Source organism: Gopherus flavomarginatus, chromosome 15 (genome assembly GCF_025201925.1).
Source record: "Gopherus flavomarginatus isolate rGopFla2 chromosome 15, rGopFla2.mat.asm, whole genome shotgun sequence".
In the NCBI taxonomy this organism is placed as follows: domain Eukaryota; kingdom Metazoa; phylum Chordata; order Testudines; family Testudinidae; genus Gopherus; species Gopherus flavomarginatus.
Genome location: NC_066631.1, coordinates 13,203,329 through 13,230,274, shown reverse-complemented (window position 1 = coordinate 13,230,274; position 26,946 = coordinate 13,203,329). Strand labels below are relative to the sequence as shown.

The 26,946-nt window shown below is 42.4% G+C and overlaps 2 protein-coding genes across 5 annotated transcripts in view; one reads left to right on the top strand and one right to left on the bottom strand.

Annotated features, from left to right (window-relative positions):
- The window catches only part of MED15 (mediator complex subunit 15), a 45,790-nt gene extending 39,569 nt beyond the window's left edge, over positions 1-6,221 (top strand). For 2 of the 3 annotated variants that reach the window (XM_050924465.1, XM_050924467.1), the window contains 5 exons: positions 1,652-1,718; positions 2,493-2,653; positions 2,859-3,025; positions 4,421-4,519; positions 4,628-6,221. In XM_050924465.1, coding sequence (XP_050780422.1) covers positions 1,652-1,718; positions 2,493-2,653; positions 2,859-3,025; positions 4,421-4,519; positions 4,628-4,764 — 631 coding nt within the window. In that variant the 3' untranslated portion in view covers positions 4,765-6,221. The remainder of the gene's footprint in view (positions 1-1,651; positions 1,719-2,492; positions 2,654-2,858; positions 3,026-4,420; positions 4,520-4,627) is intronic. The other variant, XM_050924466.1, reaches the window with a different exon arrangement.
- Positions 6,222-7,397: 1,176 nt separating this feature from the next.
- Positions 7,398-23,676, bottom strand: CCDC74B (coiled-coil domain containing 74B). Of its 2 annotated transcripts, none has more exons than XM_050924517.1 (9): positions 23,416-23,676; positions 22,002-22,700; positions 20,019-20,063; positions 13,266-13,322; positions 12,614-12,770; positions 11,651-11,861; positions 11,442-11,524; positions 9,669-9,722; positions 7,398-7,693 (listed from the first exon to the last, which is right to left on the bottom strand). In XM_050924517.1, the coding sequence occupies exons 2-9, from the start codon at positions 22,270-22,272 to the stop codon at positions 7,555-7,557; spliced, it is 1,017 nt and encodes a 338-aa protein (XP_050780474.1). In that variant the 5' UTR covers positions 22,273-22,700; positions 23,416-23,676; the 3' UTR covers positions 7,398-7,554. The 2 variants fall into 2 exon arrangements, with proteins under 2 accessions (XP_050780474.1, XP_050780475.1); XM_050924518.1 differs by having other exon boundaries at positions 23,580-23,676.
- Between the last annotated feature and the right edge of the window lie 3,270 nt (positions 23,677-26,946).

Here is a 26,946-nt window from a genome sequence, read left to right as displayed (position 1 = left end):
AACACAAATTTGGATATAATGTGGTAAAGCAGTGCTCCGGGGGAGTGGGGCTTCGCACTCCCGTGGATCAAAGCAAGTTCAGCATAACACAGTTTCACCTATAACGCTGTAAGATTTTTTGGCTCCAAGGACAGCGTTATATCGAGGTAGAGGTGGTGTATTTCATTTTTAGAAGGTACATACTATACATTTTTAAACAGTGATTTATTTTGAAAACTTTTCAGATTAGTTTTACAGCTATATAAGAAAATGAATCGTTGGTTGGTTATTTCATTTACCAAAGGTAATTGAAGCAGATAGTTCACCTCCCAATGACTTCATAAATATCTCCAGTTCAACAGGTTAATCGTTAATATTTGGAGGAATTTTTTGCCATGCTGTATTGGGAGGAGAACATCATCAGACAGACATTTAAATTGTTTGTTTTATTTAACTAAAACAACATATTCAGGATTTTTTGCTTCAAGAGCAAACATAATATTTTAACAAAACAAGCATATGTCCCTCATTTCTCACATTTATCTCCAAACTTCTCCTTGTCTAGATCTATTCTGCCCCAACAATCTTCTATTCATTGAACTTTTTGAAACTTTGCACTTTTAGAGAGAGGTAGGGGATTGACTCTGTGTACACAAATTTGCAGAGGGACAATAGAGTTGAGGTCTGTTGTTTCTCACCTCTATATATTTATTTATTTAAAAACATTTTTTTTTTTTACATTGTTAACAAGCATGTTACCTCTGGAGACACAAATCCACAGTTTGAGAACTGCAATACTAAATATCTCTAGTATCTTCTAGACTGACCACTGAGTCCCATTGGGTAGCTAGAAAGATTAACCTAAATAATCTGTCCAGAAGCCTGTGGAACCCCATAAAATTGGGGCCCTAATCCATGCACTGTTGGAACTCATTTATGAAACTTTTCTTAAACATTACCTGAATATATTCTCATATTATAGAATTAGAATTTATCATCTCTATTCATTGATGAGATCTTTGAGCTATAATGTATCTTAATTAAAACTATCTTTAGATAGGCTTTTTCCTCAAAAAACATTTTATCAAAAAAAATCCAATTTAAATAAAAAAAATCTGATTTTTTGTTTTGTTTTTGTTTTTTAAAAAAATCATTCATTTTTTTATCCACCCTGCCTAAGATGCACTATGGGATCTTTTGTGCAAAACTTCATAGAAAGCTATTGAGTAAACTGATAAGTCAGGTGTGTGTTCTTTGCTATAATAGTCTATTTGAGCTAATTGAAATGATTGGAGAAATCCACCTGGGTTAACTTTTATTTTGCTGAAAATAATCAGCTCCATTTCACTGAGACATTGTAGTATTCATTCTTTCCTTCTCCATTAAAGTCCCTCCTTAATATGCCCTTAAGCAAAGCCATTCAAGGATCCAAATAAGTTATTTAAAAATCTAAGCACTTTGTGATTGGACCTTTATTTGCCAGAATATTAAGTTTGAACCATGTGATCTAACTTAGAATTTAAGCTCCCTGAGGCAGAGCTATAGTTCCTGTTTTGAACAGCACCCGAGCATATCAGCACTGAAGTAATGTGGATGGGAGGTTCAGATATCCCAAAATCCTCATCTTGGACAGCAGAGCAAATTGTGCTAACTCTTTCCTCTTCCTTTTCAGATGCCCTCTGAAAACTCTACAGAAATGTGAAATTGCTCTGGAGAAGCTCAAGAATGACATGGCTGTGGTAAGCAATGGGGTTTACTTTTCATCTTACTGGAGAGTTAGGCTGGCAGTGAATTCCACAGAGGGCACCAGTTTGGCAGAATTTTCCCATCTCTTTGTGTTCACAGTGCTGGACTGAGCAAGTAAACAGAAAACTGGTTAAACACTGGGCCATTCAGCAGGCATGTCCTTGTGATCACCTCTTAAAAATTATTCTGCTTACTGAACTGTTAGGTATTCGTGCCTTGTACAAGCACCTAGGAATGATCCTTGTTCTTGTCTTTAGCAGATGTCGCCAAGACAGGATTTCTACATGAAAGATACTGACAGTGTCAATTTTCTTTACTATGGGTTTGTCTACATGGAGACAGTCAGAAAAATTCATCCCAATTACTTAAAGGTGTGAATGCAAAAATAGATCAGTTAAACTGCATTAAACTCCTGTATGGACACTCTCTCATTCAGAATTTAAGTGGTCTTAATTTCATTTAGCTTAATTCACTTTCAAAGTTTAATTCTGAATGAGTGTACCCATGTAGTCGTTTCATACAATTTAACCAATCTATTTCCAATTCACAGTTCATTTGGATTTACTTCACTGCTAGAATACGCAGGGATACTCAGGAAGTGTTTCTAGAGTAGCACAAAACAGAGGTTAGAGGAATGCAAGGGATTCTTAGATGTATTAGAAATACTGTAGTGAAAGTTTGCATAATGAATAATATAGCAAGGTGTCTTGTAAGGACTATTTGTGACTGATAGCACATAAAATAAGATGTGCTTCTTTGTGCTTTAGCCCACTCCTCCACCTCCACCAGTGCCCCCTACCAAACAGCAGTACTTGTGCCAGCCACTTTTGGATGCTGTCTTGGCAAACATTCGTTCACCAGTCTTCAACCATTCCCTCTACCGTACCTTTGTGCCAGCTATGACTGCGATACATGGCCCTCCAATCACGTATGTATCATTGCCCTGCTGTCTGACTACTGAAGAGAAATTAATCGTTTGGTTGAAATGTTGGCAGGATGGACTTGGGTGATGGATATATGCATGCTTCTTTGTCATCTGTAAAGTACTTGAGAAATCAACTTAGTTTGAAAAACTTGGACTTGGCATAACATGGTGCCCACTCTGAGTCCTTTTGTGGATGTATTTTACGCAGGGCCCAGATGGCTTCCCCTCGAAAGCGTAAATACGAAGAGGATGAAAGGCAGACCATACCAAATGTATTACAAGGGGAAGTCGCAAGATTAAATCCTAAATTCCTGGTGAATCTGGATCCCTCCCATTGCAGTAATAATGGCACAGTCCACCTCATATGCAAGCTAGGTAAGCTAAGAAGAAATGAAGACTGTTTTTCAAGAGGTGTTGATTTTTTTTTCCCTGTGAATATGTACAGCTGTAAATCTTGCCAGCCTATAATTTCATTATGGTTTTTCTTTAGCTCACCAGAGTTGTGGTAATGCATAATGTGCTGTCCTGCAGAGCTTGGTTCAGGAGCAGCCTCAGGATGTACCCCAGATCAAGTAGCTAGATAGTTAATCCACTTACAGCTTTTATAGAAAGTGGGGAAATGATCTTTCTAAAGCAAAATTATTTTGTGTGTGTTGTTCTGCCCTCTCTCCCTCCCCCATCCCAGTATCATGGTGTTGACACTAAAAGAAGGCAGTATTTTAGGCTAGTCTTTGAATAAAATGCTGCTTTGCTTAAACTGAAATATTAGCGGTTTTTGTTGTTCCATGTGTGCATTTAATTGGCTCCCTAAATTGGGATCCAAGCAAACTCTCCAGGTAATCTGAATTCCTGATAGTATGAAGTGGCCTATTTATAAACATATCTACATTTCTCTCTCCTTGTATTTCAAGAAACTTGCTATTTGGGATGTGAGAAATAAATTGGACTTGTAGGTAATTGTTGCCACTGTGGAAGAATCCCAAGAGTGAAACAGTACAGTATTTAACTGTACAACTGGATCTTGTTAGGTTGCCTCTCCACAGATGAAAAATCCTGCCTCTTGCACTGATGAGTGCAGTTTGCTGATAATTCTTCACCTTTGTTTCAAGCTCCACTGGTGTTAGAAAATAGTTTAATGCCTGGTGTAGTCAGGAGAAAAGTTTTCAGCACCCTGAAACTTGGTATTGGGACATAGAGGAACTGGATCAGTCTAATTGTATTGAAAATGTCTTTCCCAGCTGCACCAGCAGTTGTCACAGCTGGTGGTGTGAGTGAGGAGGTGTGTGTAAGTCTTTGCCCTTCTCTGTCAACCAAGCAAGAATGGAGTATACCTTCATGTGAACTTGTTTTGCCTTCGGACAGAAAAAGGTAAAGTGGGTTCATTTTAGTGTGTACCGGACAAAACATGGGAATGCTCTTGTCCTGGCTTACGTGTGTAGTAGGAACAGTGCCTAGACATTTTGTATTTAGGAAACCAAACTCAAATGAAGTACACCCCATGAAAGATTGAGACTGGTGAGATGCGTGGGGTGTGTTGTGGAGCTGGGAGTTCCAGGTTGCACTTCCAGCAAGCAGAGGCCATTTTTAAAGTCAGCTTTTCAGAAATGAAGACTCATAGCCTTGGTTCCATTCAAGATTAGATCTAGTCTAGTCCCTCCCTGTCCATTCCAGTATATAATGTATAGACATAGGGAAAACACCACGCAAGACATACTTTTGATACCCTGATGGAAAATATCTTTTGTTAAAGTAAATGTGTTTGAATTCTAGATGACAAGAACCTTCCAAATGTCCCGCCACTACAGCTCAGTGTTCCAGCCGACTATCCAGATCAGAGCCCTCTGTGGATAGACAATTCTCGACAATATGGTATGGGGACAGTAGGATGCCATCACTTTAAAAAATGGGGGATCAATAAGTGATATTCAGTTGTTGTGCAACTGTGTTTATCTGGGCTGTCTTCTTTTCCTTTTCCAGCAGCCAATCCCTTCTTGCAGTCAGTGTATCAGTACATGACATCAAAATTGCTGCAACTTCCAGACAAGCATTCAGTCACAGCACTCTTAAACACCTGGGCACAAAGTATCCGTCAAGCCTGCCTCTCTGCTGCATAACTTCCTCCCCTTGTGAAATCATGAAGCAAAGAAATTGGGTCTCGACAGCTGGCCTCTCCCATGGCCACTGGAAGAATCACAGGCATTTTGGGAGGGAACTTCAGAAGAAAAAGCCTTATACTGTTTTGTTTCTAGGTGCCAGGTTCAATAGGGAACCTGGTGTTAGATTTAGATTTCATGCTTTTATCTTCTGCCTTTGTGGACTTTGCCAGCATTTTCACATATACAGAACATGTATATATGGTTCTTGAGACTGATATATTAGGAGGGGCTTTTATTGTCTTCTTAGAGAAGAAATTATTTGTAGACTTCCATCAGGGAGTCTGAATGGTATAGAAAGGAGAGGGAAGAATGTCCTAATTTGCTTCAGACTTTGCCTGATGCCAGTATTCCTCACACTCTGTATGTTGTGTGACTTGATATTGCCCCAAGAATAAATTAGCTGCAGCTAGAATGTGCTCACAAACTTCCCTATGGTTGCAGGAGTCTGATAATTTAATTTGAAGAAAGGGGAGAAATCGGGGGGCCTTTTTAGGGCATCCCTAATGCATCAGATTAATCTGAATAATTATGTTTAGGAGGAAAACCAACCATAGGAAAATTTTTATAGCTTATTTTAAACACTACTTTGTATAAACAGTTTTTGGTTAGCACGGACCATGCATTTCTCACTCTTAGAAAGTCGGATGATCTGAAGGAGGGGTATTCAGTGTGCATGCTGACTGATTTCCCTGTGAGCTCCAAGTGTGTGTGCAGGGAAAATTGATTGACTCATAGCAGCACTGTAAATAAATCCAGCAGGCTGCAGCTACTTATCTGCATTTATATTTACCAGGGAAATTGCATCTTACCTAGCATTTTTCTTGGGTGTTGGCTTCCCTGGGGAGTGATGCAACTTATGGGAAGTGTTTGCATATCCCACTCACATCTGTTTAAAAAAACTGAACACAGCTCAGGTCTAAGGCTGACAATTGATCTTACGTGCCTTGGGCACTGAGGGACACCCAACTGTAAAAGTATTACTGGTCATCTCAATTAGGATAACAAGACAGATGGCAGCTGCTGTGTTGTGAGGCAGTGCAAATAAAGCCATTTGCCGTAAGTAACTGGTTCCATACACAATGTGATTACATTTCAGTTTGCCCTATCTTTGTAGTTCATTCACTCTCAATTCCTGTGTGTAAGGGAATTTCAAAGTCTCAAGTATTTCCATCACCGTGCTCCATCCCCCAGTATTGTGCAACAGTCCCTGACAAGTAGCTGGACTCTTACAGTGGTGTCAAGAAATTGCTGTGACCTCTGTAAATCTGTGTGGTGTCATCAGTTTTAGGATGTTTTAAAATGTGGGTACTTAGTAAGCACTGATTGAGGCAGCCGAGTGGTATCAATATTTTGTACATGAACTAATGCATTATGTTTGTTTTATCGTAATAAATTTATTATTCCTGTGTTTGAAACTAACCTCCTATCATTCCAATGTTAGTCCTTGGACAACAGCTCTGCAGTGACCAAAGGCTGGTGCCTACTTTGTATGTATTATTGGGAGCTGAAATCTCTGCACCCAGAAGTGAGGGAGGAAAAATCATGTATGGCACTACATTAGTTGTCCCATGCTGCAGAATAGCAGCCAAGTTCGCCATCAACTGGAGGAGAAGTTCAAAAGATTGCTAAGGGAAATGTTACGTAGAGCTGAAAGATTTTTAATTTAGATCTAGCCAAGATCATTATTAACTTAATACCATGAGATGAGTGTCCAGGTGCTTTTGTAAAATGGGTTAGTGGATGGATGTTCATATCATAAAAGCCAACATCTCAGTTTGTTTCCCTTTTGCACTGTCAGGTGAGAAGACAAGAATTGAATGAACACACACACTCGTTCTTAGATATTTTTAAGGAGCCTATCACTGTGGTGTTGACAATCGTAGGTCTGCTCCACTGGGGATAAGGTTGTGATGCATATCAGCAGCCTGGTTTAGGGAATCTTGCATACTTGCTATACATATTTGTTTTCAGAGCAGTCAACCCACTATATTGCCATGAGTTGAATGGAAACTAGCCCATAGCAAAGATGAAACAATGGAATGTTACAGATTCTGATTAAAAGTGTGCAGCCTAGAGCAGAGTAATATGACTCCCCACATAGTTTCAACTCCCCCTTTGCTGCTGATCAGTGGGTCCTATACCTGCATCAAAAAAAAAATTCTGATAAGACTATTGTAAATTCAGCTCAGTTCCCATCTAACAGCTCTGCAGAGCTGTGAAATCTTGTCTTGCCAGGTAACATGATGTAGCGTGTGGCTTCCAGCCTTTCCACTGATAGATTAGCAGTAATCTAGTGTTATCTGTAAAACTGTGCAGTCCATACCTGCATGACAATAAATGTATGCTGCTTTAAAATAATCTCTGCCAAACTAAAGAAGTTTGTGGGATATTGCACTGATATACTTAAAAGTGATAAGCATTCAATCTCCTAAACAGTAATCTCTTACAGGCTTTCATCATTAAGTTAACTCACAAAATAAACATCCTGAAGGAATAAGGGGAGTGGTACCCATAGAAATCATTAAAGGAATGAGGCTAAGCTGCAACAATAGAAGCATAAGCTCTTTGTTCCTGAATAAAAGACACAGTGATTTCATAATTAAATTTTACTTGAAGTGGGGAGATAATAGCAGGAAACCAATCTATGTTGAAATTACAACGTAAACTCAAACATATCCTGGGAGTGCTGTAGCTACTGGAACACTTTTAAGGAGAAGAGATCTGGAATGCAGTTGCTGAACAACCAGACTAAAGCACAGTGCGACGAAGACGGCTTCTTTGAATAGCTTGAGTTCTCTTCTGTCTCTCAGCAAAACTGTTTCCCAGTGTTTGCTTCAGTGCTGGCAGAACTGCCCTTTCAGCAGCTGGCAGTGGAGTTAAAAACAAACTGAAGATAAGAGTTGAAGAGAGGAATGATTGGTAATGTGATAATTTTAAATCACTTTCTCTTTACCAAGGTCTACTGGATTAGGGTCACCCTCCACATTAGTCACCCCAGTGATTCTACATGATTGATGGACTACCCTCAGCAGTGATCTGTCCCACTGATTTAAATTTCTGTAGTAAGAACTCTCCCTAGCCTTCAGAGTGCTGCTTACATTGTTTTTCTAGTAAAGTGAGGAAGAGACGGCTTTCAGTACAGTTTTATGGGATGGGAGTGTACATGGGGCCCTTCTGCCACTTAGTACCCCTGTCACCATTAGGTGGCATAGCAGCTTTTTTGATTAGAGTCCTTCTGCTAGACATATTTCCCCATCTGTAAATGAAGGTATTGATACTGACCTTTGTTAAACGCTTTGAGATCAACAGATGAAAAGCGCTATGTGTGAGAGAGAGATTATTTTAAGTGTGAATGGCTTGAAAATCCAAATTCAGGATTCTGTGTTCCTGTAACACTGAGTGCATGAAGCTGGGTTTCTTCCTTTGCTTTGACTAGCTGACATCACATGTTATAGGAAAGACTAGTCCTGTCTTCAGGGGTCTAATAAGCAGCTAAAGGAGGGACCTGATTTTTTTTCAGTACAAAAAGCCCCCCACAACTTCCCTGTTTAATGAAAGAAGTGAGATCCTACAGTTTAACTTGCAGAAAAACCTTAAACACTGTTCACTTCAACTTTTAAAGGGACATAGCTGGATCTGTCACCTGTGTTTTTTAAATAGTGTTTGTGTTGTGCTTGCAGCATCTGTATGAAAAGATGTATTAAGGGTGGAGAGGTTAGAATCTTTATTCCTCCTATTTCACAGGTGGGGAACTTTAATTGGCTCTGTTATCTTGACAGCATCTTGGAATGGAGAAAGCCCATGCACAGGATGAATCCTGGGCTTGAGCTATTGTTTTCATAAAAGGGTTTGTATGACTTGTTTCTGTGTACTTTGAATATGGCAATAATTATAGTCTAACCAGTGATTTGTCTTTTCTCATTCAAATGACTGGGTAAGATCAAAGTATTGCTTTCCTATTCCCCTTTCATGCAATCCTTAAAAAGTAGAATACTGCTTTTAAATCCCATGGCAATCTAAAATTCAAATTGCTATGTGACCGATTCCTCAGTGGCAATGGAAAAGTTACATGTGTGTAATCTCATTATGGGTATAACTTGGCCTTCCATTCAGATCTTAATAAATAATTCTGAGGTGGGAGCCAGAAAAGAATCTTAATCCATTCTTCCTTCAGCACTGCAGAGTCAACACAGCTAATGGGAGTAAAATGTTATTAGCATATGACTCTGAAAATACAAAAGGAAGGTCTGAGTGAAGATGACGACTTGCTATTTTGCACAGTAGAACCACACTTTAATGTCCTGCCTCCTTGAGAGAGGTTTTTGTTGCCTCTTAACTATAGGATGTTGCTGAGCTCTGTGATCCTCGGAGAAAAGTAAGTGTCCCTTAGGCCTACATCAGGATCAGATGTTGGACAAAGAAGCCACAGGAGGCAATACAGTTCCTATTGCCTGGGTGTAGAACTCTGTGAAAAGGGGGCTGGTAGTGTGGACATGCAAAAGCAACCCTCAAAGAATTAATGATTAAAACACTTTGTGCAGCTTCCTCTGTGGCTACAATAGGGCACTGAAAATAAGCAAGACAGCATGTAGTGACCTCTTCTGAAATCTGATTATCTCCTGAGCAGGGTGTATGGATTGATCTTTAGGCAATTGGGACGTTAAGAAGTGGGGAGAGTCTTGTGGCTGATGATGTTGAAGGTGAAAGATTAGGGGGGATGGACTCAATAGGCTTGTTTTAAACTTCATGATGTAATACTTAATTGCTAAAGGCATCACATGCTTGACTCAACAGCTATAGGTGTAACTAGCATGGCTTTTTCATGAAGTGTCTTAATCTTTAAAGAAAGAAAAAGTACTTACCATTTCTTAGATGTACCTTTTAGCATTTTGGGTAATCGTGAAACTTCTTGATTCCTAAATGAAAAAATAATTGCAGATATGATACCTTGGCTACTTCACTCTGCAGCACAGTAGCAGAGCACTGATGGGTTGTGCTGGCCCTGTGTAAATTGGATTTGAAAATAATGTAATAAATCTTGCTGCATGTGAACATTGAACATAGAGAATAGGAGAAGCTGCACCACAGCATCTGGACAGGGCAGTCATATGGAGTGACCCAGCTCATGATAAGCTGGGCCCATTCAATCAAAATGCACCTTAACGCAACCAAATGCACGGTTATACATCTGGGAACAAAGAATGTAAGCCATACCTATGGGGATTGTATCCTAGAACGCAATTGCTCTGAAAAGGATTTAGGGGTCATGCAATTCAACATGGGGTCCCAGTGCAATCTTTGGATATATAAACAGGAATGCCTCTGTAAATGGCCTTGATGAGACATACTGGTATAGTTCTGGTGTCCATGAAATTGGAGGGAGTGCAGGAAGGAGCCACAAAAATGATTAGAGAGCTGGAGAAAATGTGAGATTTAAAGAGTAGCTGTTTAGCTTCTCAAAAAGAATGAAGTGACTTGATTACAGTATATAAATACCTTCACACAGGAAAAATACCAGGTACTAAAGGGCTCTTTAATTTAGCAGAGAAAGGCATAAGAACCAAGGGCTGGACGCTGAAGTCAGACAAATTTTGTAACAGAATGATTAACTACTGGAACCAGCTACCAAGGAAAGTGGTGGATTCTCCATGTGTTGAAGCCTTTCTGGATGACATGTTTTAGTCAAACAAGTTATTGGGTTCAGTATAGGGGTAACGTGAAGTTTAATGGTCTCTGGTATTCAGATCAAGCTAGTTGATCTTTTGGTACCTTCTGAATCTGTGCCCCTTGTTAGCTGGCTGCTCCAAATGCTACTCTAACAGACCTACTCTCCTTCTAGCGTCTAACCGGAGAACTGTTGTGGGAATAGAACAGGAGGTGGGTAAAAAGGTAAAGGAAATCTGTGTAACCCATGATCTTTTTTTGTTGCCCTTGTAATCTCTTGTTCATCTCTAGACAGCAACAGTTCCTGCCCTGAAGAGCTTACAATGTATTTGTATACCACCTACTACAATATACCCATAAACCCAAATGGGGTCGTAAACAGTACCACAATATAAATAAAATCATATTCCTTAAAATAAACATAAGCCTTCAAACCATATAGTCCCTCTGAATCTTTCAGAAATGGCAGGGTCTGACTTTCAGTTGGATTGAGTAGATTCTGTTAACCATGTGTCTCAACTCCTTCTAGGCTAATAGCTTAAATTAATGTAAGTGCTCTGAAAGAACAACTTGATAACCCTGTCTACCTGCACCCTAAGTTTATGGACACTTATCTCCAGTTAGGTTAGTGCTGTTAACAGCTGCGTGCAGTAGTCTTGTTATAATATAGGATTTGGCCCCTTGTGTGTAGATGTATATTAAGGCATATATCATTTAAATCCTCTCACCTCACATTAACAGATCGCATTCTGGAAAGTTTGAGAGGGGTAGAGGTAGCTCAAAGATAACTTTCCCTTGTGATTTAAGGAAGGAAGCCATACAAAGTCAAAGCTCGCTAATGGCATCTATCTAGGCACTTTGCATATGGACTCTATTCTACAAATTCAGGCCAATACAAAGCAGAAAGAGAACTAGCGAACTCTGCTAGAATCTAACACCCTAGCCTTGAACCATAACTCAGAAAAGCTTACCCAATCTGGCTGGCTAGCAGATAGTCTTCAGGAATCCTTTTGTTCTTGTGGATGTCTTCCAGATATGATTTCAAATACATCAGCTGAAGGACAGAGAGAGGAAAATAACCTTTCTGCTTGCCTCTGAAAATCTAGTTCCTGTATCATCACAAACATTGTATTTTAAAAGCTGTGAATAAAGTAGACTGAGCTGGGGGCAACAGCCTCACCTCCTGTGCTTGCATGTGGTTGATGTTCCATAGCTGGTGGATGACAATCTCACATTCTTCCAGCGTAGGTGGTTTCCGGATGTGGGAGGGGAGGACACTCACCAGGAAAGGGTTGGAGGAGGCTGGTGGTACCTGAGCTTGCTCAGATTTAATCTGGCATGGCAGTGAAAGTACTGGAGATGTAATTTTATCAGAGACTTCTCTGTCCTCTCTAGAAAATTGATCACAAGGAATAAAACACATGGGAAATGGATTAAATGTCTAAATATTTACTGTATTTACCTCACCAAAACATGTCAAACATTTATTAAGACTCTCAAGAGTGAGGTATTAGGTAGGGATGGAGGGGGAGGGATAGCTCAGTGGTTTGAGCATTAGCCTGCTAAGCCCAAGGTTGTGAGCTCCATCCTTGAGGCCATTTAGGGAACTAGGGTAAAAAATCTTTCTGGGGATTGCTCCTGCTTTGAGCAGGGGGTTGGACTAGATGACCTCCTGAGATCCCTTCCAATTCTATGATTCTACAATGATACTTATTTCACAAGTGGAAAATGAAGGAAACATGGCAGGGCCAGGAGTCAACTACAGGATCACATCCTTCGCTGTAGCTAAACTACTACTTTGTGTCCTCTGTCTAGAGTGGTGCATGGCAGTACATTTACACCTGAGTTTTTCCTTTGAATTAATTAGCACTTCTGTCTATGCCCACTACAATGCTAACTAAATTGAAGACTTTATCCCCTAAGAGCTTCCTAAGTACCACTGCTAGAATCAGTTGCTCACTGTATTTTATTCCTAACCCTCCTAAATTTGTATTTGACATTACTTATTTCTAAGATATGCAGGTGCATGTGCACCATCAGTGGGCTCCACATGGTCAAAGACTCAAAAAAGAACACAAACTTACAACCCAGAAACCTCAAATGAGCTGCCTAAAATTGCTGTATTCTGACAGTTTGCTCATACCTAGAAAGAACCTCCTCTTGTGGCTTCACCTTTGGACAGGGAGGCTCTGGCTCCCCTTGTACCACATTGACCACCTGTTCTTCTGTATTCAGTTTTTGCTTTTTGGGCTGGTCCATCTGCTGCCTGTTCGTCACTGAATACCTAGAGCCTGCAGCAGCTGTTAAACAAAATGAAGGGGAGAGGGAAGAAGGGAGGGGGCATGTGTGTGCACAGGCCAGAGACCTAATGTCTTGCAGATACAAGCTTTAAATAACCTGATCTCCACAGCAGTTCAGGGTATTCCATGCTCTTACGGCTTTATTCTGTGAGCAACTGAACACCTTCATTGTAGTTTATCTTATTTTAATCTTTTAACACTTAGTGTCAAGAAATCCTATTTTACTATGTTAGCACTAACAACCATAAATTAGAAGCAGCCCAAATTTAGGCTTAGCAACTCAGTCATAATGTAAAAGGGATTATAAATGTGTGTGCAAGCACACATGATCCAACTAAGTGAAAAACAGGTATACTAGGACTCCTGATCATCAAGAGCCTTAAGAAGAGAGATTTAAAACAAATCTTAGAGGGATTCAGACTTTTACATTGTTTCCTGTTTCTATATCTAGGCCTAGATATTTTCATTTAATAATTTATCTTTAAGCTATCTTACCTGCTGAACTTTGCCTTGAAAGGAACTTGTCAGACAAGGTGGGAGTTAAATTATCACCTGCAAAGAAGCATAAGTGATGAATCGGGCATTATGATCATAGAACTGACCAGCGAAGAGGCTATATTATGCTCAGTTTAGAACAGGAAAAACAGGTAAACTATTTATTTAAAGTCTGCAGAGTCAAGGCGCTCTACATGCAGGATTGCTGAGAGCAACCTGCAATGTAACTGTTTCCTATAGCACCAGAACAGCTGCTTGATTTAACCAGCAGGAGTGTTTTCTGCACTCAGCACGGAACACAATATGAGCACAAAGACCTGGATAAAATCACTGAAGACTGATCTGTAAAAGGGAGGGATGCTCTGGGGCAAGGTTAAGCAACTAGGAACATTGAAGACTGACTGCTGCTTTATTGGTGGAGTTTGTCCACCCTTGGTCACAGTAGTTGGCTATTGCAAGGTACTCCTGGGCTCCTGACTGCGTTTTTATACCTAGGTAGTGGTGGCTCATACAGTTATCTGCAGTTAACTTAGAGGCTGCAGCCTTTCTTTACTAAAGCTGATCTCACTATGATCAGCCATGTCTTTTGTCCCCTCTCATCTGGACAACTTCCACCTATTACTTTGGCATATCTTGGAAGGCAGAATGTGAGATATCCTATCTGCTTATGTGTGGATCAGCAGGAGCATATTAACATGCAGTGAAATATACCAGTCTCCATCTGCTGAATGAAGTTCAACATGTTTTAATCTATAAAGGTTCAGTACAATGACTTTCTAGTTGTGGGTCCGGCATTTAAAGTCCTCCAGATGAATGTTGAAGGGCTGTCTGCTGCCAAGCAGGAACTTATTGGTGTTCTGGCAAAGGATGTTCTAGCTGACATTTGTGTACAAGAAAATCTCATCATGCTGAATGATGCACACTGGTTTAAGATTATTGGTTTCAATGTTGTCACAGTCTTCATGCAAAACATGGTGGAGCCACGTACACCCGTAGTGATATATCAGATGTTGTCCATGTTGAATAATCACCTTTTCGTGACACAAAGTCAGTGGGTTTCAAATCATAGACTCATAGACTCTAGGACTGGAAGGGACCTCGAGAGGTCATCGAGTCCAGTCCCCTGCCCTCATGGCAGGACCAAATACTGTCTAGACCATCCCTGATAGACATTTATCTAACCTACTCTTAAATATCTCCAGAGATGGAGATTCCACAACTTCCCTAGGCTATCTATTCCAGTGTTTAACTACCCTGACAGTTAGGAACTTTTTCCTAATGTCCAACCTAAATCTCCCTTGCTGCAGTTTAAGCCCATTGCTTCTTGTTCTATCATTGGAGGCTAAGGTGAACAAGTTTTCTCCCTCCTCCTGATGACACCCTTTTAGATACCTGAAAACTGCTATCATGTCCCCTCTCATTCTTCTCTTTTCCAAACTAAACAAACCCAATTGTTTCAGCCTTCCTTCATAGGTCATGTTCTCAAGACCTTTAATCATTCTTGTTGCTCTTCTCTGGACCCTCTCCAATTTCTCCACATCTTTCTTGAAATGCGGTGCCCAGAACTGGATGCAATACTCCAGTTGAGGCCTAACCAGCGCAGAGTAAAGCGGAAGAATGACTTCTCGTGTCTTGTTTACAACACACCTGTTAATGCAAATCACAAATGTATACGCCACTGCGTGAAACATGGACTTCACATGTTCTCCCAAGGCTTAAGCATGCGGACGTGTATGTTGGCGACTTTTAATTGTCATCTCAGCAAGTGGGGTTATGCAACTGCAGACCCAAACAGTGAACAACTGTTGGAGTGGGCAACGAATAATGCTCACACCAGTCCATGATCCTAAGCAGTATGGTATCTTCCATTCAACATGCTGGAATAGGGAATACTGCCCAGACCTGTGCTGGGTCACATTGTTTGCCAATCACCCATTAGCCACTGGCGTGTACTGTACTTAATGATTTTCCACATAGCCAACGCTGTCCTTCATTTATTCAGATGGGAATGCGTCTTCCATCTGCCAACTATAAGGAATGTACCAAAGCTTAGATGGAACTTCTGGAAGGCACACTGGGGCTCCTTTACAGAGTACTTAGAATGAAGCGTCATAACCATCTCCAAGGAAGATGCAAACCATTGTTTCTGTTGTGTACTTTTCAAAGCTGCAAGTGCAACAATTCCACATAGCTTCCAACCAGCATACATTCCATGTTTGAATGAGGATTGTGCAGACTTGCTGATGCAGTTTGAGCAGTCAGGTGATCTGGAGATTACAGACCATTTTACAGAATCATTGGATGCCACTCACTGGACTCAAAGAGAGGAAGCGACAGTGGTGCTTGACTTTACACGGTCAATTTGGAAGAGCTCTGGAGTTTAATTTGTTGACAAGGTGCGGCTCAAATGCCCATGTACACAAAGCAGGCCAGCAGTTACTCCAAACCAGATCGCCAGTCATCTGCTGAAAGTTGCCAAATCTCCTGTTGACAGAGTTGTCAAATGCCAGGTACATGACGAAAGGCAACATTTCCTAAGAAGTAATCCTGCTGATAGTAGGATGGAGCCATTCACTAGTCTGGAATTAAATAAAGTGCTGAATGATTTAAAAACCGGTTCAGCTCCTGCATATGACAGATTGCACCTGAATTCGTGAAAACATCTGGGTTCTCACGCTCAGGAATGGTTTGTTCAGGTTTTCAACAGACTTCTGTGGGAATCAAGACTGCCTAGAATCTGGCGCCAAGTGAACATCATTGCCTTGCTGTAACCTGAGAAAGATCTACACTTGCCTTCAAGCTACAGACCAATTTCACTTCTGAGCATCTGTTTTAAGATGCTTGAGTGTCTGATTTCACAAAGAAGGCATCTGTGGAAGGCATGCTGGGACTAGAGCAAGCTGTTTTTTGCTGTGGTAATGGTACATGTGATCAAGTGCTGGCACGTACAACATTAATTGAAAATGGCTTCCAACATCAGCTGAAGACTGTTCATTTTTTCTTGAACTGACTGTGGCATACAATACGGTTTGCACATTGGCCTTTTGGTGAAATTGCCCAGAACTAAGCCAAGTTGGTTTGTACGTGCAAAGGCTCTGTTTTTGAGAAATCACCATTTCCATGTGCATACTGGTGACAGAATAAGTACTTGGAGGCACCAGAAGAATGGCCTCCCGCAAGGAACAGTATTATCTCCAACATTATTCAACTTATATTTGAATGACCTACCGTATACCGGCTCTCGCAAGTTTGTTTATGCAGGCAACATATGCCTCGGCACCCAGTCACACTCCTTTGACATACTTGAAAATGTTTTAAATGGCCTGTAATTGGTGGCACCTGATACCAAGTGGAAGTAAGACTGTGTTAAGTTTATTCCACTTACATCATGCACAAGTGGGCAGACAGCTGAAAATATCTCAATGGCCAGCAAATAAAGCATGATTCACACCCGATTTATCTAGGTGTCATGTTGGATAGAATTCTCATATATCAAGATCATCTTACAATGACTGCAACCAAAGTCAAAATGTGCGTCAACCTGCTCGGAAAATTGGCTGGAACAACATGAGGTGCCCAGGCCCAAACATTACGCATGTCAGCCTTGGCACTCTGCTACTTAGCAGTGGAGTACTTCACTCCAGTACGGGCTCACTTGTCTCACACAAAGATGATCAACGTACAACTTAATTCTACTATGCATATTATTTCAGGCACACTTAAATCTTCTCCTCTGCCATGGTTACTGGTTCTCTGCAATATTGCTCCACCCAGTTTTCACAGAGAGGAAAGTGTAGTAAAGCTCCTGATGAAATTGTGTGATATGCCATAACTACCATTAACTAAAGACTTGTTTAATCCACCACATGGCCATCTGCCCTCATCGTGCCTGCTGTGTATACGTTTACTGGGTGAAGGATTTATGATAGAGGACATGTGGTAAGTTTCATAATCCTTAGAGAAAGTGACAAATAATTATCTTGTTTCACACTCAAATCAACATCAAGTCTGGGTTTGATGTACCTCAAAGGCAATGGAGCCTTCTCAACTGGTTTGGTATCCGACATGAAATTTGTGCTGCAGAAGAATTTCAATGACATTTTAGAGACAGTCCACTACGTCAACGTGGGCAGCCACAAACCATGATACCCATTGTTGAGGACTGCAAAATGACTCCACTTCCTGGAGGTCTTTGTTCTTTGAACATTGTTGATAAGAATGCTGTGGCTTGACTTGACCAAATTGCATACAGCAAATAAATAATAATCTATAAAGTGAAACATGCGTTGGGACCCAGCTATTTCCACAAGTGCTTCTTTCCCTACAAACCACCATAGTAATTGAGGTAAGCTAAGGTACTTTCGTTGACATCCTAGATATGCGGTGTTGAGGACATGTGGCAGGATATTTTTATGGGCATGGTTCCTAACTGCAGAACTTGCTTCCTCTAGCAATCTGCCAGAGTATTGAACTTCAGAGCACAGCGCAAGTGCATAGTGTATTTTACGTTGAACATTTGATTATGCATCATCTCTGCTAAGGCTTCTCTTATGGCTCCCAATCCTGCTGGAAAGGTATAACAAGTGGGGTTCCGCAGGGGTCTATTTTGGGATCGGCTCTGTTCAATATCTTCATCAACGACTTAGATGTTGGCATAGAAAGTACGCTTATTAAGTTTGCGGACGATACCAAACTGGGACGGATTGCAACTGCTTTGAAGGACAGGGTCAAAATTCAAAATGATCTGGACAAATTGGAGAAATGGTCTGAGGTAAACCGGATGCAGTTCAATAAAGACACATGCAAAGTGCTCCACTTAGGAAGGAACAATCAGTTTCACACATACTGAATGGGAAGAGACTGTCTAGGAAGAAGTATGGCAGAAAGAGATCTAGGGGTCATAGTGGACCACAAGCTAAATATGAGTCAACAGTGTGATACTGTTGCAAAAAAAGCAAACGTGATTCTAGGATGCATTAACAGGTATGTTGTAAACAAGACACGAGAAGTCATTCTTCCGCTCTACTCTGCGCTGGTTAGGCCTCAACTGGAGTATTGCATCCAGTTCTGGGCACCGCATTTCAAGAAAGATGTGGAGAAATTGGAGAGGGTCCAGAGAAGAGCAACAAGAATGATTAAAGGTCTTGAGAACATGACCTATGAAGGAAGGCTGAAACAATTGGGTTTGTTTAGTTTGGAAAAGAGAAGACTGAGAGGGGACATGATAGCAGTTTTCAGGTATCTAAAAGGGTGTCATCAGGAGGAGGGAGAAAACTTGTTCACCTTAGCCTCCAATGATAGAACAAGAAGCAATGGGCTTAAACTGCAGCAAGGGAGATTTAGGTTGGACATTAGGAAAAAGTTCCTAACTGTCAGGGTAGTTAAACCCTGGAATAAATTGCCTCGGGAGGTTGTGGAATCTCCATCTCTGGAGATATTTAAGAGTAGATTAGATAAATGTCTATCAGGGATGGTCTAGACAGTATTTGGTCCTGCCATGAGGGCAGGGGACTGGACTTGATGACCTCTCGAGGTCCCTTCCAGTCCTAGAGTCTATGAATCTATGATAGGTTGTGGAGATACAGATCCCTTCAGTCGTCTGGCATGACGGATGCATAAAAGTAATAAATATTTAACTCTCCAAAAGGATCTGAACTTTGACCTTGCATATCAGTAAAGTTAATGGACTGCATATAGATTTGCCTCATGGTGAAAGACTGGTGCCAACCCCCAAACATTCTAAAGTTGTAAGTCAAGCCCTAACGTATCATGAGATTTTGCAAAATAATAAACCAGGGCTTCTTTTTATTTCCCTTCTGGTTTTTGAGCTTGTATGGATCCTGTTTACAAGCTGTTCTCAATAGCTATAAAGGTTAGAAATTTTTTTAATGAAACCAACATTATCATGTACTTACCATTCCAAAAGCCAAAGCTTTAACGGAAAAAACTATTATGAGATACATTCAATGAATATTTGTACTTGTAAAAGCTTTGCCAATGTAGCAATATTGTCCAGTCTCTCCTGGAATAGATGCAACTTATACCAGCCCTACAGTGCTTTTGCTAATATCTAATAAATATTTGGCGAGCAAAATAAATTATACTGCCAAAAAATGTTTGCCAGTATCACTGTATCTACAGCAGGGCTTTTGTTGTATAAAGGTGTTGCCACCTCCTAACCCTCTTCTGCCACCCCCTCACCCCCAATCACATTCAACTGCTCTTGCTATACAGGCAAAAGTTTCTAGTACAGAGGGGTCCTTAGGGCCTTAACTGTAGAATAATGAGAATGGAAGAGCATTGTAGTGCAGGCAAGTACTATCTCTAAGGTTCTCATGGCTCGCCAATATGCTTCCTAGTTGACCTAATCCACTCAGATTGTAACCTGTCAATCATGTCAACCTAAGTGTTGGTTTAGGACAGACAACTCACATTTCAGTCAGAATAATGAAACTCAGGCTACACTTAGCTATTCCATTTTCCCCTACAGATCCATGAAAACTGAATTCTGACATGAAAGCAGCAAGATTGTGTTCACTGTTTGCAGTCTTCAGTCACCAGAGAGCTACAATATTTCTGCATTGCAGAGGGGAGGTGACACTTCCAAGATTCTCTCTCAGGACTGGGAAATGGACAAAGCACCAAGGCTAAATGTCTATTAATAAAATTAATGAGGGGAGACAAAGGGACTTCCAGGGGATAAGACACTTACTAGATCATCCTACTTCTAGAACAGTAAAAAGTGTAGCCTACCTTTTATCTGCAGCGACTGATTCATTATGAGTTTATAATGAAGCTCTGTAATCAAATGAGAACACAATTTAGTTTGAACTCTTTCCATCCCCCCTTAACTTCCCTTTTCGCATTATAGAGTAAAGCTAAGCTTGTCCCTAGAGAATGTCACTCATATCAGCTTTCAACATTTTTGACAGACTGAACATTTTTTCATTCAAAAATGTACAATAAACATATTGGCTCGAAGGGTGAGGGAGTAACAGTAATGTAAAACCTAAGAGTGGATATTATTTAAATAATACTGGGAAGGGGGCAGAGACTGAAAGTAGAGTTAAAAAAGACAAATTATTTCAGTAATTTTAAGACAAGTATGCACACAGAAGTATAGCATAACTCCGGTCACACTGAATGAAACTAGTTTGTGTATTCTGCACTATGAACAAGGATTTATTACTAGCCCAAACCTCTAGCTCAGGGGTGGGCAAACTTTTTGGCCCAATGCATAGAAATTGTACGGCTGGCCATGAATGCTCATGAAATTGGGGTTGGGGTGTGGAAGGGGGTGGGGCCAGAAATGAGTTCAGAGTGTGGGAGGTGGCTCTGGGCTGGGGAGGGATGCAAGAGGGTGAGGGCTCGGGATGTGGATGAGGGGTTTGGGGTGTAGGAGGGTGCTCTGGGCTGGGACCAAGGGGTTTGGAGGGCAGGAGGGGGGATCAGGGCAGGGGGTTGAGGAATGAATGGGGTGGCGCAGAGTTGCAGGCTCCAGGTAGTGCTTACCTCAAGCAGCTCCCAGAAGCAGCAGCATGTCCCCCCTCCTGTTCCTACATGGAGGGGCGGCCAGGCAGCTCTGCTGCCCCAGCTGCAGGCACTGTCCCCTCAGCTCCCATCGGCCGGGAACCACACCCCATGGGAGCTGCAGGGGCAGCACTTAGGGGTGGGGGCAGTGTGTGGAGCAGAGCCCCCTGGCTGGTCCTATGCATAGGAGTCAAAGGGGGGACATGCTGCTGCTTCCAGGAGCCACCAGAGTGGGGCAAGCCCCAGATTCCGCTCCCCAGCATCCAAGAGCCAGATTAAAACAGCTGGTGGGCTGGATGCGGCCCATAGTTTGCCCACCCCTGATCTAGCTACTTTGACCTCTAAAGAATTTACTGACATTGCCATGAATGTAAAGTAATTTTTTGTTGTCCAGGTACAACAAGCTTTGAACTGTTTTGTCGATTTTCTCATGGTTGTATTTCTTGTAAACCAGCTGTGCTCTAAATTAACCAGTCTGTCATACTGATGCTTTTTCCTACATCTCTTATTGACAATATACTCCAACCCTGATCCGGAGAAAGAATCAACAAGACAGAGGGCACATTCTCTCTACAAAGATTCAGTCGACAGCTTCTCTCAAGGATGACAGGAATGCTGATTTAAATGGTATTTTTGTAATGTCAACACTTGTCCAGTAGAAACTAAACTTGCGATCACACCAACTCATTTCAGATGTACTACTATGTATCCATCCCCCAGTAAACTGAAGTGGTGGCCTACTAGGTGTGAAAGACTAATTTCATTGCCTTTCCCCAAGCTATCCAGTCGCCTATGCATTTTCAAGCTTTGGAGTCAGTAACTGACCAGATTTGTCTTTGAGCTTTTGTTAGCCTCACAGTCAAAATCATTAGAATTCCCTTCTTATATCCCTTGTTATAGTCTAAGTGTTAGAAAATATTTCCTAACAATTTCAAAACAAAATTCTTGTGAAAAGCACAAGGAATGGCAGGCCTAAGCAAATGGCATCAGGGACCTTTTTAAAGAGATGACATGGAAGAAGAAATGTGGGGGTATAAAAGCAAAGTTTTGCAGAAGCAAAACCTACATTCATTGTAATTAATTCACAAATGAGCATGTTTGAGGAAAAAGAGATCAAAGATGACTCAACTTGGAGTGACAACTCTCCCATCTCTCATCTAGTGCTTTCAGAATCTATATAAAGTTGTACATGGAAAGTCACCTCACCTTTGTTTTCTCTTTTGAGATACTCAATTTCCTCATGAAGCTTCATTAGGGTCTCAGCATGCTGCTGCTGTAGGAACTTCAGGCTTCTCTCCAAATCCATGACTAGGTTATGTGGGTCTTTTTTCCAGGCTTCAACAGATTGGGACTGAGAATGAGGCTGAGGTCCCTGGTTATTCTGGATGCCAAGTTGAAGACTGCTTGATTTATCCATTCGTCCTACTCTTGACCACTGTGGTAGGTGCCCCAGTGAAGGGAAACTGGTATTATTCATCCTCAAAGGTCCTGACAGAAAGTCGTTTTCAGGCTAGGGTTACGTGGGCAGCCTACTGCTTCTCAGTAAAGTAGCTGAGGAAATGCCACTGAAGTTGAACAAGGGTCAGTGACCATGTTTAATGTGCTTCAGTCTCTATGAGGTCTGCCCCTGTATGTGCCTTGTACCCCTGGCATGCAAATATGCCTTCACTATAGCATCATGGGTTTGGGGGGGTGTCTCCTCAGACTTGGCTCTGAGAGCGGGGTTTGTGTTCACTGTCTCTGACGGAGGGGGTGGACAATGGCTCTGTGTACCTTTGCCTGGGCCTCTACTCTATGTAACTTGCCCTCACAGGGGAATGGGGATGGGGCAGGTATCACTACCCAAAGCCTCCTCACGGTCACCAGCCATTCCTGCACATGGCCCTCAAATTTACAAATGCCAACCTAGAATGGGGGGAGGAGAGAACAAGAATGTGAGCTTAGTCAGCAGGCTGGAATTGGAACCTCCCCTTAGCACCACACACTGACACACCCAGCTCAGGCACCTCCTTCCCCCTCCCTGCTCAGCCCACCACACACCCTGGACCCAGCCACTCACACACACACACACACACACACTGGGCTCAGCCCCTGCCCCCCCCCACACCCTGGTGTCAGCCCCTCCCCTACACACACACACACACACACACATCCTGGGCCCAGGCCCCCCTCTTTGGGCTCAGCCCCCCCCCACACACACACACCCTGGGCTCAGCCCCCTCCAACACACACACACACACACACACACACCCATCCTAGGCCAATTCCCCCCCCTTTGGGCTCAGCCCCCCCCTCCACGCCCTTGGGCAGCCCCCCCCCCCGGGCTCAGCCCCTCCCCTACACACACAGGCATATCCTGGGCCCAGCCCCCCCCCACACACACCCTGGGCTCAGCCACCCGCCACACCCTGGGCTCAGCCACCACCCCCCACACACCTCCTGGCTTGAGCCGCCCCCAGCCAGACAAACAGGCCCTGGGCCCAGCCACCCCCCGTACTCCCCCACGCTAAGGCTCAGACACCCCCCGCCCGCCACCGCAGCCAGCCCCGCACCTGTAGCCCCAGGTTCCAACCCACCAGCTCCCCCCCCAAACCCGCTGGTGGACGTAGCCTCCCCTCACCCTCTCCACGGGGCCTGGGCTCCTCTTTCCGCTCCGCTCTCCTCAGGCCCGGCGCCTGCTGTCAACGTTCCCATGGAGACCGGCGCACTCCACAGCGCCGGCCCCGGCATCGCCCCCCTCAGAATGGTCTCGTCCGGGGGGGGGCGCTGGGTGGTATCACCCACCTAGGACGAGGCAGGAGTGGGCTCCTCCTGCCGAACCGCGGCTCGGCCCGTTGGGGTGAGGGGGGCGCGGTGGTAGCTGGCGCTGCCCCGCCCCCCCTCCGGAAGCAAAGCACGTGCATGGAGCGGGGAGGCGGCCTCGCTTTGGCAGCGGGGCACACGGTCCGCACGGAGAGCCTGCCCGCCCCCTGCCGGAGCAGGGCCGCCGTGCAAGGCTCTGAACTGGCACTCGGGGCCTGGGGCTTGAGGAGCAGGGAGGAGAGGGGCTGCTAGCAGGAGCCCTGCTCAGCACCTGGCACGGGGACACCACCTCCTGCAGTGGCAGGGGAAGGGCCTAGCAGCACTTGGGCACTAATGCACCATAGCACATACAATATCCTGTTGGCAGAGACTCTAAAGCCAGAGGGGACCAGCAAGATCATCTAGTCTGACCTCCTGCATATTGCAAGCCACAGAACCTCCCCCATCCATTCCTGTCGCAGTCCCATAAGCTCTGGCTGAGTTACTTAGTCCTCAAATCTTGATTTAATGACTTCAAGTTACAGAGACTCTAGTAAGTTCAAACCAGCAAAGGAACTGCCCTGCAAAGGAAAGTTTAAAAAAAAACAACCCCAGGCTGTCTACCAATCTGACTTAGGAGAAAAATTCCTTCCCCATCCCACAGTATGATCAGTTAGAATCTGATGCTATGGGCTACAGCCACCAGCCAGACACCTGGGAAATAATTATCTGTAGTAAATCAGAGCCTTCCCCTCCACATGGCAATAGGAGATATTTGCTAATAGCAGTTCCAGATGGCCTTATGCCATTATAGGCAATCTCCTCCTACCATCTCCTTCATAAAACTTATTAAGCTCAGTCTTAAAACAAGTTACTTCTGGGACTGTCTTCCAATTGGAAAGGTGGAGGGACTTCTCTGATGGTTAGAAACCATTCTTCACTATTGTCTGCCCATTGCATTACGGCTAGCTGCCCTGCCATCTTGGGCTAAGAATGGCAGTATTTGAGAGCAAGGGGATCAATGCTGCCTTGACAGGGAAAAAGATCAGACCTCCCAAAGTTTTTTCCAGGTCAGCTTATGGTGAAAGAAAGTCTACATTTTTTATTCTGCTTTTGCTGTCCAACTTCACCTCTTCTGTACCACTTTTAAAGATATGTTGGCAAATTTCATGCTCAGCCATAAAAGTTTAGTGCTTACACAAAGCTATCTGCACCAGTACTGTGTCAGTCCAAGTCATCTGGTGCAGAAGCCAGCAATCATGTGACAATGTGATTTGGATGTGACAATGGACAAGTGTTATTTATACAGGGTCGTAGGTGAGCAAGATGCTTTACAAATAAAATGAAAAGTGACAAATCTCTGCCCAAAGGATATTATATGGTACCTTACATCTCACTACTGCAAGGTGTACATAATTCTTTACACCACAAGTGCCACAACTGCACCTGGCAGCAGTGTATTTCAGGGGAGAGCAGGTTAAACTAACTGATTCCTTAAACATGTTTTCTGTTTAAACAAAGAAGCTCAATTTACTTTGGTTTAGTTGGTGACTCTTTTCTTCCTGGGAAGGTAGCACATTTATTAAAGAATGAAACTTGAGAGATTTTGAACCCAGGGCTACAAATCAGAGGCCTAAACATACTACTTTTATGCCATCTACCAGAACAAATTGCAGTACTAGAAAGAAACTAACAAAATCTTATTGAAAATAAATGCATAGTACAGTACTCACTATTTCATTTACACACACTGCAACACAGTCCTGCTCAAAAAGAAGGTTTAACACAAAAACACACCAGGAGACTTTGCTTTAAAAATAAATCAAGCAAGCACTTTAATTTACACACGTGGTTTCAAAAGAAGAAACTTGTACCACAAAGAGAAATTTGATTGAACAAGATGACAGAAGGGTTCACTGGATTTGGTAAACATAAGCTGGAAATGCAGTTATCAGGAAACATGGAAAAATAGCTTGGGTGCTGCCAAAAATTTATGATTTAATGTATTAGAAAGTTCCTAATCTAGAGCCAAACGTTAGCTGTTTTCCAACACATATCTATTAAATGCATACATATAGGTAAGAGAAAACTGAACACACTTATTCCACTTAATGCAAATTATGTGCTCCTTACATCTCACTACTGCAAGGTGTATTTAATCCTTTACACCACAAGTGCCACAACTGCACCTGACAGCAGTGTATTTCAGGGAAGAGCAGGTTAAACTAACTGATTCCTTAAACATGTTTGTTTAAACAAAGAAGCTCAATTTACTTTGGTTCAGTTGGTGACTCTTTTCTAAAGTAGTTTGTTGTTGGGAAGGTAGACCACTTGCTAAAGAAGTAGTGAGGGCAGAGAAGGAACTCATTTCATGGTGGGTAGACAAAAATCTAGTCACAGCTCAAGTTCTGGAGAAAATGTTAAAAGATATAAATTTCCTTTCTATAACCCAGTGTCAGTACCACAGAAGGTTACACAGTTTCTTTGATAGTTTTATACTACAGTGTGTGGAGTGACTGATTTATTCACACTAGGCGCTAATGGCAGTCACAATAGGAATGCTGGACCAATGGCATCAGGGGATACCCAGAAAACTAGAACTTTAGTTTAGATGAATGCTAAATTCTCTTCTTTAGCACATGACTCATGGGTTGTTGTTGCCAAGTTAAATGGTAAAAGAATCAACTCCCAGAGTTCCTCATTTTGAAAAGAAAGGGACCAGTGAAGACAACAAGTAGGTATTGGTTCAGAAAAGGGAATGCAGTTAGCCTCTGTGCTAGGCTATGGGATTCCTGCCCCCAGCTCTTCCTCCTTTCCTGGTACTTTGAAATATTTATAATGCAATTTTTTGCAAATCAAAGCAATCATATGTAGCTGGCAACAAGATGCAACTCCCTTCTCCTGTTTCTGAGCCAAACCATTATTACCTATTTCCCCCAGATTTTTTTTGAGTAATTGAAGCCAAAAACTTGTTTATTTTTTATCCTACTGATTTTTTGGGATTCAGCTTTGTGTACAGAACTCATGATTTGTGGCTACTATTGCCTTTGTCACACTGAAAACCGCCTCCCCAGCAACATGATATAAAACCTGCAGAAAGAAGTTCAAATGGCCAATTCCCACATGAAATGATAAAAGTGAAAAGCTGCACTATGGATAGATTGCCAAATCTAGAGCTGTTTCTATGTGTAGTTTCCCACAGCTACTTTGGGCTGTTCATTTCAGCTCCATAATCACTGGTGGTTGTTCCCCAAACCACAAGCAGTCTCTCTCATCCTGTACATTAAGTAAACTGTATAGAAAAGACAGTTTATCAAAACAGAATTTACACAGATTACAGTGGCTTCTACAACCACAAACGTATCCCTCT

Coding starts and splice junctions, on each gene's coding strand:
- CCDC74B (XM_050924517.1), bottom strand. CDS start 22,272: ATGAATAATACCAGTTTCCCTTCACTGGGGCACCTACCACAGTGGTCA. Junction 11,525..11,650: donor ACCACATGCAAGCACAGGAG/GTGAGGCTGTTG, acceptor TCTGTCCTTCAG/CTGATGTATTTGAAATCATA. Junction 9,723..11,441: donor CTGCTAGCCAGCCAGATTGG/GTAAGCTTTTCT, acceptor TTTTTCATTTAG/GAATCAAGAAGTTTCACGAT.